The 13,198-nt window shown below is 45.7% G+C and overlaps 2 protein-coding genes across 6 annotated transcripts in view; one reads left to right on the forward strand and one right to left on the reverse strand.

Annotated features, from left to right (window-relative positions):
• The window catches only part of rspo4 (R-spondin 4), a 34,109-nt gene extending 33,618 nt beyond the window's left edge, over window positions 1–491 (forward strand). The window contains exon 5 of the mRNA XM_069678460.1: window positions 358–491. Coding sequence (XP_069534561.1) covers window positions 358–491 — 134 coding nt within the window. The remainder of the gene's footprint in view (window positions 1–357) is intronic.
• A 6,215-nt stretch (window positions 492–6,706) lies between these two features.
• chd6 (chromodomain helicase DNA binding protein 6) overlaps window positions 6,707–13,198 on the reverse strand; it is an 82,546-nt gene continuing 76,054 nt past the window's right edge. For 4 of the 5 annotated variants that reach the window (XM_069679032.1, XM_069679034.1, XM_069679031.1 and 1 more), the window contains exons 41-45: window positions 12,601–13,194; window positions 12,229–12,468; window positions 11,884–12,024; window positions 11,668–11,772; window positions 6,707–11,549 (exon numbers count right to left, since the gene is read on the reverse strand). In XM_069679032.1, coding sequence (XP_069535133.1) covers window positions 10,332–11,549; window positions 11,668–11,772; window positions 11,884–12,024; window positions 12,229–12,468; window positions 12,601–13,194 — 2,298 coding nt within the window. In that variant the 3' untranslated portion in view covers window positions 6,707–10,331. The remainder of the gene's footprint in view (window positions 11,550–11,667; window positions 11,773–11,883; window positions 12,025–12,228; window positions 12,469–12,600; window positions 13,195–13,198) is intronic. The other variant, XM_069679035.1, reaches the window with a different exon arrangement.

Raw genomic sequence — 13,198 nt, forward strand, 5'->3', positions numbered from 1 at the left:
CTTAAAACATGTATCTGCATACTCATGTGGGTACCTATAAAGTCTTTGATGTTGTTTCAAGTTCAGCACCATTCTCGTGTCTCAAGTTGACACCAAGCCTGCCACCAGTGACAATCACATAGTAGAGGAAGTCCAGATATCCACCATCAGTTGTCCAGGTATCTGCTGGCTGCACAAAAGCCCCCCAAAAATTGGCCGTGTAAACTGTTAGTTAGATAATAACCTTGTAAACTGTGACTTTCAAGCTCAGACATTTTGTGAACTTCAACAAGCCAACATGGACACGAAAATAAAAGTGAACAGAAGAAAAAAAATCTTTGGACTACAGTTTTTATTTTCTTCTTTTTTCTCTGTCAGAAAGAAGAAATAATACACAAGCAGGACTTGGAAGGAAAAGGGAGAGAAAACGACTACGGCTGCTCACCAACCAAGACGCCGGCAACTCGCTGAACGGGACGACAGACGCCGCCGGGGAGGGTGGAGATCTCTGAAGACGAGGCGGGCGCACCATGAGACTCACAACACTTGACAACACGGGACACATGTTGGAAAATCTGTCAGCTGACATCAGGAGCTTTGAAATCTCAGAACAAACCTTTATGTTTCCAATCAGCCTGAACAATGTGTAACTTTATTAAAATGCACTGCCATGCACCAGAAACTCATTTGCTGGACAAACACGAACAAACGCTTAAATGTCAGGACAAAAATTCTTCAGCTGTGACTAATGAGAGTCAAATTTCTCCACCCAAGAAACTTATTGGAAGCTTGTACAGTAATTGTCTCTTTAAGGATAAATTCTGCATTTATCTGGTGTAAGAAAACAATGGTCTCTAGTGTTAACACTTTTGACTTTAAGATTTTAATCAATCAGAAAACGTTTTTCGCTTCAGGTAGAAATTGATTTGTCAATTCTAATAGTCAGAAAGGTGTCGATCAGATTCACAAGTTGTCAAAGCAACAAGACCCTGAACTGTTTTTAGTCATTAATATTTATTCTCATGGTCTCGTCAGTACCCAGAGCTGAAGCTGTATGAGCTACTGCAGGGTTAACTTGGAGATATACTTGCTTTTAACCACACATGATAGCTGCCACGCGTGCCCTGCGTCTGTTTGGAGCGTCGGCTGTGCACGTCCTCAAAAATTAATGCTACGCAAACATAAGATGCAGTATGCACATGAAAAGTAGGGGCGGTGTAGAGGCAGATGGGATGTGACAGGGTCAACACAACAGCAGGGATAGCAATGGTAGAAAGTTCTGAAGAGAAGCTGATAGACCGAATATCCACATCTGTACGATGTGTCATTGCCACTGCATAGAGACAAACATGCCTGTCAAAACAGCTGGAGACAGATAAGTTGTGTTTTAGAAGTAGACGAGGAAACCTGCAAAACTAAATAGAAACAAGTCCGGGACCGTTACGTCCGTGCACGGAGGAACACGTTGGAGAAACGGAGTGAGGACAGCGCTGACGGTGTGTTCTGTCCACCGAACACAAAATCTGTCGCTGTTTCTGCTGCGATCGACAGAACAGTAACCTCCTCGAGAGCTATGTCCCAATCCAGGAGCTGCAGCCTTCGAAAGCCGTATTTGAAGGCCGATTGCATCACAGCGAAAGGCTAAGGCTGTCCCAATTCGAAGTCAAATGCACCCAATGGCCCACTGTATCCCGAGATGCACTGCACGCCAATTCAAATGAAATGGTGGACTTTTAAACAGCTGAGGAATACACTTTAAAATGTAAAAGTTTTTGGTTTCAACTCAATCGAATAGCTAGCCTTACACATGTTTATGAAAACAAAAGGGCCCTTGGAACACATTATATTTAAAACAACAAGTTAACTTAGTCAACGTTAGTTATGCTAGCTAGTTAGCCTGCCAGGTACCTGTCGCTAAGCGACAGCAGCAGCATTTGGTGATGCAAGGGTAGACCAGACCGTCTCATTTCAGTTTGGCTTTGACGATCTCCGCAGGCTCTGAATGGAGCATCCTCCGTGGACCGCCTCCTTCGAAGGCTGCAGCCCGTGGATTGGGACGCAGCTTATGTCTGTTGTTTACATACCGCACATACGGTAGTTGCATACGGCCTGAACTCTGTGGTGTGCCCTCTAGAGGTATCCTCCAGGAACACGCGTAGTGCACAGACAAGTGTGTGAACAATAATGTTCATGATGCAGACGGTTGTGTACGTGAACTAAACGTTAAAAAGCAAGCATATCTCCAGCCTTAGTGAGCTGGCTTGCTAACCAAGTAGGCTATGCTAATGTAAGCTTGTGCCAGTGACCTCAAATATTGATTCAGATGTGACCCTGAATATTTTTGGTCAGCATAAATCATCACTAAAATAAACAAGAACATTGTGATCTTTCTTTGCTGTAGCTCATCTCTAGGACCATCGCTGCCATGTTCATCCTGGATAGTTTGTTTCAATGATAGAGGAGCGTGATCTCCAGGGTTACCTAGCTGCAGGCAGGTACTAGACCATAAAGGATAAGTATTAATTATTATAGAATCTTGCTTAATTTAAAAAGGGGATAGTGTTAAATTCTTTTAACTTCCATGACAACTTTGGGAAGCACAAAAGGTATTTTAAAGAAATTGCAGGAGCAGCACACGTGACAGAGGGCTGGTCGCATCCAAAGACAGGTCCTACACAGCAGGACAAAACTGCACAGTGAACTCAGCAAACACGACAGTCCTGCGGTCTGTTTCTGCACAGCTTCATATATAAACCTGCACACTTTTTATTTGGTTCTCAGTCTGTCTGCTTCAGTCACTAACTTTGGAGTGTACCTACAGAAAAGCATTAGAGAGTGTGTCCTGAGTCTTCTCCACAGAGAGGCCATGACTGAAGAAAGTCAAGAAAAGAAGGTCATCATTTTTCAGCTACTCTGGTGCCTGATTTCTCTGCTATAGCAAGTCATTTTTAATCTCTGCCATCTGAACCTGTAATAAAGAGTCTCTGTTTATCAATGGCTGTTTTTATTCGTGAAAAAATATGTTGCCTGTCTATTTCACTACAGTCAGGAAGAAGGATTAAGGAAGCTGTTTCCAAATGGTTCATATTCACATTTTGCCTTCATATAACATATGAACCGATGGGTTGACGTGCTGTATGTGTGAAACTGTTTCCTAAAATGCACCAAGTCGTGTTAGTGACCTTAAACTACTCGATGAGGTTTAGGAAACGAGCCAGGTTTGGGTTAATTCAAAGGTTAATGTTGGCCCATAATGTCGTTGGTGAACCTTCTTTTCCACAGCTGTTAAAACGTCTCCTGCCTGTTCATTGGCTTGTTTCTGTCAATGTATATTTATCACATATTTCTATGACTAAATGGGATTTTATTCCACAACATGAATGTATGTTTCAATAAATGTATATTTTGATGCTGCAGCCATTAATGTTTCTTTTACACATTTTTACCGACTGCAGGATTCTGTCTTCTGTCTGCAAAGAGTTTGCATTCTTAGTAACGCTTAAAGCCTGTCTGTGACATTAAGATTGTGCTTTTGACAGCAGGAGAGTCTTTCCAAACATGCACAGCACTAACACGTTTTCTTCTTTCTCTGATTTCTCTTTGCTATTGAGCTCTTATTCCAGTAACTGCACCACGCAGACCGTTTCTTTAGGTGCTTCTGCAGACTCACACACCCCTACGCAACACAAACACACACTGAATAAACCTCTCACTACCTCTCATGGTGAGATAATGAGTCAGCACTGAGCACTGGAACACAAGGAAATATATAGACTGCACACACCTGGTCTGAATCAGGGACAATCAGGGACACACACACCTGACGCACCAGTGTTAAGTGTGAGTGCTGCTCGCAACCAAAGTTTTCACTGAGTGTAAAAACTGTGTGTCAGACTTGTTGGACGGTCTGTTAGTCCAATAAAGTCAGATATTTACATGAAAAAATTTCCAAAAGGCTCCAACAGCACAAACACGCCCCAAAAGTTACTGTTACTGAATTAGCTGGGGTGACACCTATGACTGCATATACAGATGGACGATGCGTCTCCATCTGCTCATATTGTGAGATATTGTTCCCAAACAGCCCCCGCGATAGGCGCTGCCATCTTGCGATGGTGACGTCATTTGGAGCCTGCGCAGTAGAGCTCGGCAGGTGATGCCGCTGTAGCCACTTCCGCTAACCAAAACACACACTTAACTTACTGAAAAAACAGCAAGGATCCTGCACGTGTGATTGTGATTGTTTTTGTTACGTCTCCTCTCGTCGTTCCTCCTCTACTCTGCTAATCCAGAACAGATCGGCTGCAGGAGTCGTATTGGTCAACAGAGCTGTCAATCATCCTTTTGACAGCATCAAATAACTAAAATACACTTGTCAGAAAAATGAACACTTGGACATACATCAGCATGATAAGAACTAACTATAATGACAGAAAACATGTTTGAGAAAAATGTATCTGGTGTGTATTTTGATTTTATAGTTTGACTCATGTCCCATCTGTTAACATGGAGGAGGTGGGCTTTATGACCTATACTGCAGCCAGTCAACAGGGGGGCGCCCGAAATGTTTTGGCTTCACTTTAAGGGAGCTGTCATGTCGTCCATCTTTTTATACAGTCAACAAAACAGGTCTCAGTATGTTTTATAGGTTGTGTGGGACAGTTTTCATTGTATTCTTTTCCGTACCTACTCAATCCATTTCAGAAGCAACAGGTCTCTGCAGTCTTTCCCAGCATGCAATGTGCAGGATCTATAAAGACGCACGCCTGAAATTCAACACAAAACTCAGGAATTATAGCAGCTATTTCCGACAAAAATGAGTCAACGTGTGAATGAATTACTAAGCGGGGACAAAAGAAAGTTGAAAGTCATCTTTTATTGCACAATAAAAGATCACACATACCATGTTTTGACTCATGAGATTGGTCCACATGGGAATACAGAGAGCTATAGTTACAAATAAGAAACTAAAGAAAGGAAAAGGTTAAAAACCCCACCACAGAACTCAGTAACGACCGGGTCTCTGACTTCAGGAGCAGACGGATGTCGGCTCTTCTGATTAACTAACCGGTGAATGACTCCCACTTCAGAATCATCAGTGATTGGAGTAGAGGGGCTGTGAACAATCACGTGTTGTAATATTGAGCTGGTTTTCAGACATGACTTGGGAGGAAGAGGACGCTGGGTCATTCTCGCCTCTTGGAAATAAATAAGCTAAAAGCAAAGTCGTTCAAAACGTACGTCGTAGTTCGATTACATTTCTAAGAAGCTGATTGTTGAGTTTTAAGGCAGCTCCTGTGACACGCTCTCATTGTGCTGGGAACGGAAGATTTGTGTCGGCTTACTGAATGTTGGAATTACAGGAATGCTAAATTTGCAGTGACACAGACGAGGTTGTAAATCCAGGAGGTGTGATTCATTTTAAATATGTGTTTCTACTGCCAGGAACATATTTCAGCGTCTGTGAAAGCAGCCTGATATGAATTAAAACAGAAAACCGTGAAGTGACAAAGGATTCTTTTACCATTTTGTAATCTTCTTTTTTACAGGGTAAAATAGGTTTTGGTTTTTACCATTTTTATTGGAACTAAATGGATTTAAAGCATTTAAGAGACGGATATGTTCCTTCCTTTTTGTCACGGAGTGTTTGGATTTTCTCGGCTCTCTGACGCCATCAGAGCTCCAGAGGATTCCCCTTTTCTTTCTTCCTTTAACTTCACAAACTTTAAGCAATTTAAATCTGAAACTATCCAGATTCAGTGCCTTGCTTAAGGACACTTCAGCTTCAGCCTTAAAATGAATCCCCCAAATAAATGAAGAAGAAGAACTGAGATGTTTTCAGGCGGTTAAACCAGGTCTCTCGTGTGCAAGTCGGACAGAAAAACCTGCTTTTAACGGTTCAGCTACCTGCTACATGAGCTAATTAGGCCAACGAGCAATGACAGGGTGGTAATTGAATCTTTTGAGGACTTAAGTAAAGAAATATAACGGGCCATGAAATCCAGCATCTGTCCTCCGATTCTGTAGCTGGATCTACAGAAAGGTTCAGCACTTTTTGTTAAAAAACACACTACAAAAACGTCGACAGGAGCTCTAATCGTGTCTGTAGCAGGGCTGACTTACCGCCGTGTCTGCTCTAGAAACTGCTCGTTTTCAGTCCTTAAATCTCGTCAGAAAGGACACAAATGTTTGCATTATAACTTGGATTAACTGTTTGCTCCATTATGGGTCCTGTGAAAAGGTTGCACTAATTGTTTTAGCCAAATATTCCCAATAGAGTGACTGTGGATTGGATTATCATTGTATGGCACGATTAGCTAAGTTCTCCTAACTATGTGGAGAAAACAAAGACGGGTCTTCGAGGGACGTTTGGCCATGAAATAAATCCAAACAGCAGATCAGGAAGTGACGAAGGCGACAAAGAAAAGCAGAGTTTAACTTCCATGTGAACCAAAATGCTTTCAGGAGACTTTCAAGAGTAACAAAAGTCAGTCATGTAAAGACGAGAACTATACAATAAATACATTATTCATGATAAGAGATCAACAACATTTCGAGGTGACCGTTCTGAAGAACATTTACGTGAACCAAACAGGACTTCAATGAAGAGACAGAACACTGTTAAAGAAGGCATGGTGAGACATGAAGAGACAACACAGAGCCATCGCCTCCATCCACCTCACATACTGCACCCCACCCCACCCCCCACCCCCACTTTGTTTCAAGTTTCACACGAGAGCGAGTCAGTAACAGGAAGTGATGAGCATACATGGGCTGTCAGATTATTCAGCTGTGGTACAAACAGATTCTGATTTACTGATGCTTTTTGTTCGACAAACACACAAAACAATCAAACTGTGTGCGCTTTGTTTTTCTCCATTTGGTGCCGGACAGCAGACAGAAGGCCTCGTGCAGGAAGAGGATGTGTGGGGATAAAAAGCCGGCTTTAAAGGGAAATTCTGGTGTTTCAACAACTGTGTCTTTTTACCAAAACAATTAACTCGACATCTCCCTTGTAGAGAAACTGAACGTGTTAAAGGTATAATAAGTAGGATTTTAGACTTTTACAAATATAATATAAATCATCACTTATGGGCCTGTATACATGTGTGTTGGTGAGTGCAGACCCTTGTGAGAGCCTTCCTTCTGTTGGACAGGTAAGTGCCTCAAACTGGGTAGGACAAGCTAACCGTGATGCTGTCGGTGTTAGTTGACGGGGTGGGCGTGTTCTCGCAGGAGAGAGTGAGCTTCTGGTGACGAAGAGCCCAGGAGTACTTATTGTACCTTTGAGGCTGGACAAAAAGGCTGCCTCTGAAGCTGACCAAGCCTTAGACTGTAAATACTAAACAATATTAAAGTGGAGATACAGGAGTATCTCTTTAGAGAGACCAAAGCACCTGCTTTTACATCAGCCAGTCCTGAAAATACGCAACAAATGGTGCTGACGCAAGAAAGTTCAGACCTGATCTGACATAAAGTGTCCTCATCAGGTTTTAAGAGCCTGAACAGCTTCCCAAAGAAGACGTCCAACACTTTGCAGCAAGCCGACAGTAACTGCAGGAAACAGTCTCCTGGTTATCCCTTTAACTGCTGTAATAAAGTTGAATTAATCTCCATGTATCATATATCTATCATATGTGAGATTTGTGTAGTTTTAGCCTGTAGAAATTAACAGTTTATAGTCTCCTATTTTATTATTACTTTTGTAAGCTGCGGGAGGATCTCACTCCGTCACCTGCTGACATCTCGCACAGGTTTTCAGATCTCTACATTTGAGTCGTCAAGTTAAATGTAAGACTGAGGTTGGAAAGACTCCAGAAGTCCCCTTTAATGAACAGCACGGTATCGTCTGCATAACGGAGTAACATTTCCAAATGTTCGTTTTCCCCATGTTTGATGTCACTATGGAAAAGTGATTTCTACATCGTGCACAAGGAGTCCACAGAGAGAGAAAGTGAGTGAGTATTTTAGAGGCACTGGTAAGAAACTTTTTGTTAACTCTCTGTTTGTGCTTTGAGGGATGACTGATTGACTTTTGGGAGTAAACGCAGTGATTTGGACAGCGGTACCTTCGCATTACTGTTAGAAATAATGCACGTGAGCAAGGCCGTGTACGCATACAAGCAAACTGAACACAAACACGACAACATGTCCTTATATGGAGATGTAACAGAACATCTATACAAAAAAATACTCGCTAAATAAGGCATTTTACTTTGAAGAATATATAATGAAACTAAGAGAGCATGAATGTCATATTTGGTGAGAGTTTGGCAAAGCAAAAGGAAAAGTAGAATAAATTATATGTAGCCACAAACCTGTGACAAGGCAACAACTATGTTTTTTTTTTCTCAACAAGAAATGTGACCTGTAAGGACGAGACGGGAGCAGAAAGACAGCTTCACGACAGACAAACCGTGTGCGCATGCATGCACACAGACACACACGCTCACACTCTCACACACGCTCACACACTCTGAAAGGAAACACAGGACACTACAGAAACAGGTTCACAAAAAGACACTGTGCAAAAATCATGTTTTCAGGTATGAAAACAAAACAAAAGTGAATCCAACATCTGACGTGAACCCTACACACAGACCCTGTTCTGAAGAGACTTGCATCATGTAATGTACAGTACAGTCTGTTTGATACAGAAACACTGGGACCCCCCCCTCGCATTTGTCAAGTATTTTTTAACCCAATGCAGAAACAAAAAGTGACAGAAATAAATGGTGCACTTAAAAAAAAAAAACAGCAATATACAGCGATAGATTTACATATTTAGAAACTCTTAGTATGAACTGCTTTAAAACTAATCTGAGACAAAGAGCAACGATTCACACCGCTCTGCATCCCTCCTCTTCCTGTTTTATCTGTTCTTCATCCCAAAGAACAAACGATTCCCTTTAAACGGACAGATGGGTGACGACACACAGAAAACCTCTCTGAATGCACACTGAAGAACAAGGTGAGGAGGACTTAAAAAAGGATGCTACAGGTCATGATTGAAACCTCTCTGCAGCTTTCATCGAGCACTTTTCATGATTTGCTGTAACTTAATTCCATTTGGGACTAACTGATAATAAAACTCCACCTCATCTCCTCTCGTCTCCCACCGTCCCTCCACCCCGCTGTTTCAGGACAGGATACAATCTCATCTGCCTCCTACTGCCCCCTGGTGGCCTGACAGAGCTCTCCCGTCTCTGTTTCCTCTCTAACACTGGACGGGGCTGTCTCTCAAAGTGACTTTGTGTCTGAGTTATACAAAAAAAAAGGAAACTTTACATGATGTCAAAAGTAATAAAAAGAATTAATCTCATGATTGTTCTCTGCTTTTTGTCCATGAAAGCAAAGGAAAAGGTTGTTCTGAATATTCCTCCTGTTGGAATATTTTATTTTAGTGTGAAGAGTAACTTGTTTTTAAAAGGATGTTGTAGCAGGAATAGCTGAGCATCGAGAATAATAAAGTAAAAGTTAACAAATATATGAATAAAAGTGTCTAAAACATGGTGGGGGGTGACCTTTGACCTTCCAGTCAATATTAGAGTCACAATTTTCTCAATTTTAGTAGAAAAACTAACTGATTTGACTCTGATTTGGCAGCTTATTAAATGTGTGATTTCAAAGAGCGTCCCTCTGGGCTGTTTGCTTTGCAGAGAAGCTCTTGCATATTAGCTGGACTTGTATCAGTGTACTCCCTCTGTTTTAGGTAGGAAATGTGTTTTAGTGTCACATATCTGGGAATGTTATGTCAGACTCTTCCAGGTTCGTCTAGCCTGCGTGGTTTTAAAGTTTGCACGGATATAATTATAAAGAAAATCGCTTAATTCAGTGGAGTGTGCTGGGACTCAAAATAAAGACACATAAGATACACAGGTGCTCCTCTGCTTCCCAAACTGTGGAGAGAAATTTTAACGGCTTTAAAGAACCACCACGACTCCCCATCGTCATCCTCGTGCAAACCAACCAAAAAACGACGGATCACTATTCCCGCCCGAGCCGCTCCTCGTGCTGCACGTCTCGCCTGCAGTGTGTGTGTGTGCGTGATAAAGTGTCCCTCCGACTCAGTCTGGATGCAGAATGAAGGGGAAGAATACACAGAAGGTTTCTTACACTAGCTGTTTTGTATACAAGGAGGAGGTGGAGCGGGCGGGGGGGTTGTTGGGGGCGGGGGGGTCTTGGTATATAAACAAAACCAAGTGTAATATAATCATCATCATCGTTATTATTAGTCATCATCATAATAAAAGTCTTTACATGGACATTGACTGACAGACACGGCACAAACTTTACACTGTTGCTCAGTCGAGAAGGAGGCAGGAGGAGCAGCAGGAGCAGTGTCTCCTCCTCTACGCCTCCACTCCTTCCACCTGTCTCTGCTCCTCAGCGTCCTGCTTCTCCTCCTCTGTCACCTCCCTTCCTGTGTCCTCCGATCTCTCCTCCTTCTCCTCTGTGGCTGCTCCCTCGGGATGCTGATGGGAGTCTGGTTCCTGGGGCTCAGCGGGCCCCTCCTCTGCGTCTCCCTGCCCAGCCGGGGGCTCCTCAGTCAGGGAGAGACCAGAGGTAGAGGGGACTGAGGGTGGCGAGGAGGAAACACTTGCTTTCACTGTACTTTCTCTCTCCGCCTTCTCCCTCTCCTCCTCTCTCTCCCCCTCCTCCCGCCCTCTCTTCCTCCTCCTCTTGGGGCTCCCCGGGGAGCCGTCCACCGCTCCAGGAGGCATAGCGGGCAGCGCCATGATGCCCCCGTGCGGCAGGAACATGTGCGGGTACAGCAGGCCGTGCGACATGCCCGGGATCAGGAACGGGTTGAAGGTAAGATGGCTGCCGGTGCCACCGCCCAGATGTGCCGTTCCAAACTGAGCCCTGCTGGTGGAGGTGATGATGGCCGCTGACTCCGCCCCTCCTGCTCTTTTGGTGTTTTCTGCTGCTCCTTTCTCCTCCCGGCTCCGCTCCTTTTCTCCTCCTGCAGAGCTGGAGGAGGCGGCACTCTCTCTCTCAGCCGGCGTCGTGGATGAGGGGCTCGCTGCCTCGGATGTAGACGGCGCGGTTGTCGTGGTGACTTTTGCAGCAGATAATGAAGAAGAAGAAGTAGAGGAGGAGGAGGTGGAGCTGGGGTGAGGAGGAGGCAGGGGAGGAGCGTGTGCCATCATTGCACTGACACTGAACAAGGCATGCTGCGGGATCGCAGCCCCATGGGGGTGCGGGATGCCGTGTAGCATCATGGGTAACATACTCAACCCGTTCTTGGCGTCTTCTGCTGAAGCTCCGCCTCCTCCCGCCTGCACTGCAGAGAAACCGTGAGGGAATCCAGCCGCCATAATACCAGAGATGGGAATTCCAGGAATCCCACCGCGGAGGTTCTGCATGGCCACCATGGAGTCCATGCTGCCGATTATCCCTCCATTCATGAAGAGGGGGGGGCCGATGCCTGAGGAGGCGGAGTCCGAGACGGAGAGGAGGGGCTTCGGCATCTCACTGCGAGGCCGCCTCCCACGGCGCCGAGAGCCCGGGTCTCTGTTCACGGGTTCTGTCAAGATCCGAGAGAACTTCCCCTCAGGAAGGAAACCCTGAAGGGTGAGAGGGAGGGGTTAAAGGTCAGGGAGGCACACAAGACAATTCTTCACCATCCAGCATGTTAAACTCTATGTTATGCACAGAAGCACTGTTATAGTGTGTTTTACTCACGGAGTGTTTGACCACGTCAGCCCAGTCCGGAGCTACAAAGTACTCTGAGTTTGCATCCAGCCATCTGGAGAGCTCTTTAATGGCCGGAGCCATCGCACCACCAAGCTGCAGGGCGAGAGAGAAACACAGAACAATATGTGACCGCTGATAAAAACACTGCAAGCTCTGTTCTCTCTATCTGTTCTAGTCTTTATTTGAACTGATGTGTTTTCCTACCCGGCGTCCGGTGCCTCGGTGCACGACAGGAACCCTCTCCTCCCCTGTTAAAGAGTTGATGTCCAGCTTGGTGGGGTCTTTGCAGCGATGCCTCCTCTGCTTGGGACGCTCCACAAAACCGTGTAACAGACCGGCTCCAGACTAGAGAGGGGAGAGAGAAGACGAGACAGGAAGTCAGGCTAAATTAATGAAACTTCATTCCTCAACGAAAAAGCTAAACATAGATTACAGACAGAAGGAATGACCTCAAACAGAGAGAACAGAAGAGAAGCTGTAGACTCTGACTCCTCTGACTCATGAACAATAAAACTTCTCTGATAAAAATGAATCAAACATGAGGCTCACGTGAGCGAAGGCGGGGAGCTCCATGCTGTATCCCGGGTTCTGCCTCAGCCACTCGATCAGACCTTTACTCGCCGCCTCTCTGTCGATGGCCACGATCTCCGGCTGAGGAGGCGTCTGGGTGGGGGTGGGTGTAGAGGAGGAGGACGGTGTGGGGGGGCCGGCGGGTCGCTCTGAAGGCGACGGGGACGGCGAAGAGGTGGAGGAGGAGACAGAGGAGTGGCTGATCACCTCCACGCGGCCCTGCAGGGAGAAAGACACACAAGCAGATTTTTTTATTCTTTAATTCCTCTTTTATCTTTTTATCCCCCACAATGCACTGGGTGTGGTCACATACAACATTCAGACACCTTAAGGCCCTCCTCCTCCACCCACCTGTGTGTCAGGGAGGTGCAGTCCTCTGCTCTTGGTGAACTCAGAGTACAGAGCCTCCACGTTTCTCCTCCTGCCCCTCCTCCTTCTCAGGGAGTCGTCTCCCCTCAGGCTGCCGTTAACGATCTGCCCAGTCACAGGGTGGATGAGGCCCGCCTGCAGGATCCCCGCCATGTCGATGCCCACCGAGCCCGTCAGCGGGGCATTGATGGGGGGCGGGGGCAGCTTGTGACCTCCTCCTGGTGCCACCACAGCCTCCCCCGCCCCGCTGGTGGTGCTTATTTCCCCGGACGACTTGGTCAGATCGATGGCGGCTTCCTGCCAGCCGTTAATCAACATGGCTCCTGTGCGGTGAGAGGGCGGGGCCACCACCGGAGCAGCACCGCCCGAGCTGGTGGTGGCAGCAGACGAGGCTGATTTCCCAGCTAAAACTTTGGCGGCGGCTGCAGCTGCAGCTGCTTCGTAGTCGAATGACCTCCGCCCCCCCGCTCGTTTGAGCTCGGGGAGGTAGGGAGGAGCCACCAGCCTCTCCTGTAAGAGAGGCAAGGAGGTGAGGCGCCAAGCTCCGCGCCCGCATGCCCCGCCCCGCGGCATATACTGT

Source organism: Semicossyphus pulcher, unplaced genomic scaffold (genome assembly GCF_022749685.1).
Source record: "Semicossyphus pulcher isolate SPU_LCO1_2020_fin unplaced genomic scaffold, fSemPul1.0.p SCAF_3, whole genome shotgun sequence".
NCBI classification, from domain to species: domain Eukaryota; kingdom Metazoa; phylum Chordata; class Actinopteri; order Labriformes; family Labridae; genus Semicossyphus; species Semicossyphus pulcher.